Source organism: Mercurialis annua, linkage group LG6 (assembly GCF_937616625.2).
Source record: "Mercurialis annua linkage group LG6, ddMerAnnu1.2, whole genome shotgun sequence".
In the NCBI taxonomy this organism is placed as follows: Eukaryota; Viridiplantae; Streptophyta; class Magnoliopsida; order Malpighiales; family Euphorbiaceae; genus Mercurialis; species Mercurialis annua.
This window is the reverse complement of record NC_065575.1, coordinates 39,159,468-39,162,775: the sequence shown is the minus strand read 5'-3', so window position 1 is coordinate 39,162,775 and position 3,308 is coordinate 39,159,468. Positions and strand designations below refer to the sequence as shown.

Genomic DNA, 3,308 nt, shown 5'->3' with positions numbered 1-3,308 from the left:
GGTTAATAACGAATTAACGATTAATTATGAGAATACTACTCTCCAATTGCGCACGTTTATAGTCTGTCAGTCATTTTTACAAAGACCAATTCTATACGAAGAATAAGATTGTGAACGTTGTTGACTTGACACGGTCTATTCCCAAAGTTTAAGTAGGTGTAAATTTAAAAGATAATTGTTCGAACTATTTTAAAATCTTAAAAAAAAAAATTATAGACAAATCTTTTTTGTTAAATGGACAAATAAAAAGAAGGGAAAATTTGATTAAAAAGGTTAGTGAAAAAAAATGAGAATTGGCCAGATCTTTTCAATTTTAACTAATCGATCAACAAGTTATAGTATTATTAATAAAAATAAACAGTAAATTTAATTTGCTCAATTACTAAAAAGGTCAGCTATTCTTACAGCTAAATAAATACATTTCATAATGGTCATTGCAGTTGCAGACACAGCATAACAGAAACTTCAATTTTCTGGCTTTACCATATTAAGCCTACAGCAAGAGACAACAAAACTCAATCCATAAACGAACAACTTGCTGCCACAAGTAAATTTTACAGAGCAGTCATATTAATACCTTCTTCCACACACTTCCAGATCACAATACATTCAATTTAAACAGACTCTGTGCATGCCTTGTGGGTCTGCCGAACTTGTTTCCGAGGGTCACCCTACTTGATGTATTGAGAAAGCCACTTGAACCCGTCACCATATCCCATTTTCCGCACAATGCTGCACATAAACACCTCTAGAGGGCGTACGCTTGAGTCTGTTAGGTTTACCTTCCCTTTGCCGGTGGTGAAGTTGGTGAGGCCTAGGTGGTATCGCAACTCATCCTCTGAAGCAGCGTAAGGTATGTCGATCTTGTTTCCCAAGATAAGAAATGGAACATTCGCCAAAGCCTCATCAGAGAGAAGAGCATCCAGTTCTTTTTTTGATTCTGCAAACCTCTCTTTGTCATAAGCATCAACCAAGTACACAACAGCATCGACCTTTACAAAAAATAAATAAAAAATCACATCATCTTGCCAGTTATAGTTGAAATCATTGTATTTGCAGAACCAAAAACATAGTGTTGAACTACAGGTGCATGACATACAGAATTTGCAATTTTATTCCAGATATATAAAACGTGCGCTAGCAATACAAACAAACAAATATTCGGCGTACACCAGTGGCAATAACACCTCAACCCTTCACTTCAAAACATACTTCCCTCTGACTGAGACACCGCAAACAAGAAGAGTCTTTGTACAATCTTACACACTATAAGTATCAATATTTGGAAGCAGAAGACGTTACTGCTCGAGTACCCTTACAGGTAGAATCTCAACCAATTAACATAACTAATACAAGATGTCTAAGGAACTGCATGCATAAAGTAAGTGAATTTACTATCAAACATAAGCATGACAGAATGACAAATAGTTATAATAACAAAGGCGACTCAAGAGGAATCATATAAGGAAAGCAAATACATAACTAAAATAAAAGTCTAGATGAACAAGAATCCATCAAAATTTGAAATTAAATTAGCATAAACAATTACTAAAATAATTACAAGCTTCACTAACATGAATGTAGAAACGAACACCAATATGAACAAATCATAAACATTTAACATAACCCAATACACAAAATTTGAATGCTATTTACAGCTAAAATAATAGAACTATTGAACATAGCAGTGAAGAATGAAGTTATTGACACATTATCAAACTGGTAGCATAGATATACATACTGCAGTATTGAGCAAAAAGATTCAAGATACTGAGCTGCGATACACATGAAGGAAAAAGTTCAAAATAAAATTCATAGTTCACTAAACTTCCCTACATCAACAAAGACATTAGTAAAACTCGAACCTCAGTTCAGCTGGACCAACCCCGAATAACTTACTGGTTAACAAGATACAATCTGAATAATGGAAGGAAATTCTACTGACGCATTAGGCAACAGCTTACCTTGGCATAGTAATCCTTCCAGACTCTACGAGCAATCTGGTGACCGCCCAAATCAAATGCCTTAAACTTAATTTTGCCAATGCTAAGCTCTTCGGATGTTGGATATTGCGTAGGCTGATGCTGAACCAATCTCTATAATCATAACGGAAAATCAAGCACGCTTAAATAAGCTCAACCAGCACCAGTATTAGCATACAATAAACAATTCCATGCACACATTGAATTGAACCATTCAAACAGAGCTAAGTTCAAAATTATTCAATTTCAAAAATTAACAGCAGATCCATCACAGAATTGTACTCAATTCAATAAATAAACTATGTTTACCTAATGAATTAATTAGCAAGTGTTTTTTAAATTAGAAATAAGTGAGAAAAAAATGAGAGATCGAAATTAGAACAAACCTCATCTTTCAACATGTGAAGCAAGGTGGTTTTACCAGCATTATCAAGACCTAGAAACAAGATTTTGGCCTCTTTCTGCCATAATCCAAGAGAGGCCAACACTCCGTAGAACCAATCGAGCAGAAACATCACTGGTTAAGAGAACTCAGATCCCTAAATATAGAGAGATGGGGTGCGAGCGAGCTCGATGATCGGAGAAATAGTAAGGCAGATGAGGATGATGATGATGAGTTAGAGTGAGAATGAGCTACAAAACGATGCGATATAACAAGTCTCAAGTAAATTGCCAAAATGGAATATTATTCTTTTTAAAGGAGTAAATGGACTTTTTTTCAGTGATGAGCTGGATCTAGTTTGCCACGTGGGACCCGCTATTTTGACAAATGCGACGTCGCTTCTCTATGCCGAACAAAAAGTTGCCGCTGCTTCAGTCATTCACTCATTGGCCAACAAACGTACCTGCTGGCCATATGAGCTATAGTTTGGGGAATTCTAAAGACTTATCCCCTTAAAATCCCCCCACCTTTTACCCCCAATTCGTTTGTACCCTCACGTTGTAAAACCACCAAATATACCCAAATTACGACATTTCACTTTCAATTGTACCCTTAAACATTAAATTGACCTCTTTTTACTTGAAAAATGTTCAAATTAATACTTTAAATTTTAGCATATATTTTAAAATAGGACTTAATATTTTATTTAAAACAAAAATAAACCTATTTTTTCAAGTGAAAAGAAATCAATTTAATGCTTGAGGGTGCAATTGAAAGTGAAAGGTCGTAATTTGGGTATATTTGGTGGTTTTGCAACGTGAGGGTACAAACGAATTGGAGGTAAAAGGTGAGGGGTTTTTAAGGGGATAAGCCAATTCTAAACTATGTAGACCTGGTAATTTTAGACACGACACAATTAAATAATACGACATATGACATAAAAT

The 3,308-nt window shown here is 35.0% G+C and overlaps 1 protein-coding gene across 1 annotated transcript; it reads right to left on the bottom strand.

The window, feature by feature from the left end:
* Nucleotides 1-354: 354 nt before the first annotated feature.
* Nucleotides 355-2,651, bottom strand: LOC126687141 (GTP-binding protein SAR1A-like). The gene is made up of 3 exons (XM_050381548.1): nt 2,369-2,651; nt 1,965-2,096; nt 355-992 (listed from the first exon to the last, which is right to left on the bottom strand). Exons 1-3 carry the CDS (start codon nt 2,495-2,497, stop codon nt 672-674), a joined length of 582 nt encoding a protein of 193 aa, XP_050237505.1. The 5' UTR covers nt 2,498-2,651; the 3' UTR covers nt 355-671.
* Between the last annotated feature and the right edge of the window lie 657 nt (nt 2,652-3,308).

Excerpts from the sequence above, each read along its gene's own strand:
- LOC126687141 (XM_050381548.1), bottom strand. The coding sequence starts at position 2,497 with ATGTTTCTGCTCGATTGGTTCTACGGAGTGTTGGCCTCTCTTGGATTA. Across the intron at positions 2,097-2,368 it reads TTCACATGTTGAAAGATGAG|AGATTGGTTCAGCATCAGCC; the intron begins GTTTGTTCTAAT and ends TTATGATTATAG. Across the intron at positions 993-1,964 it reads GGAAGGATTACTATGCCAAG|GTCGATGCTGTTGTGTACTT; the intron begins GTAAGCTGTTGC and ends TTTTTTGTAAAG.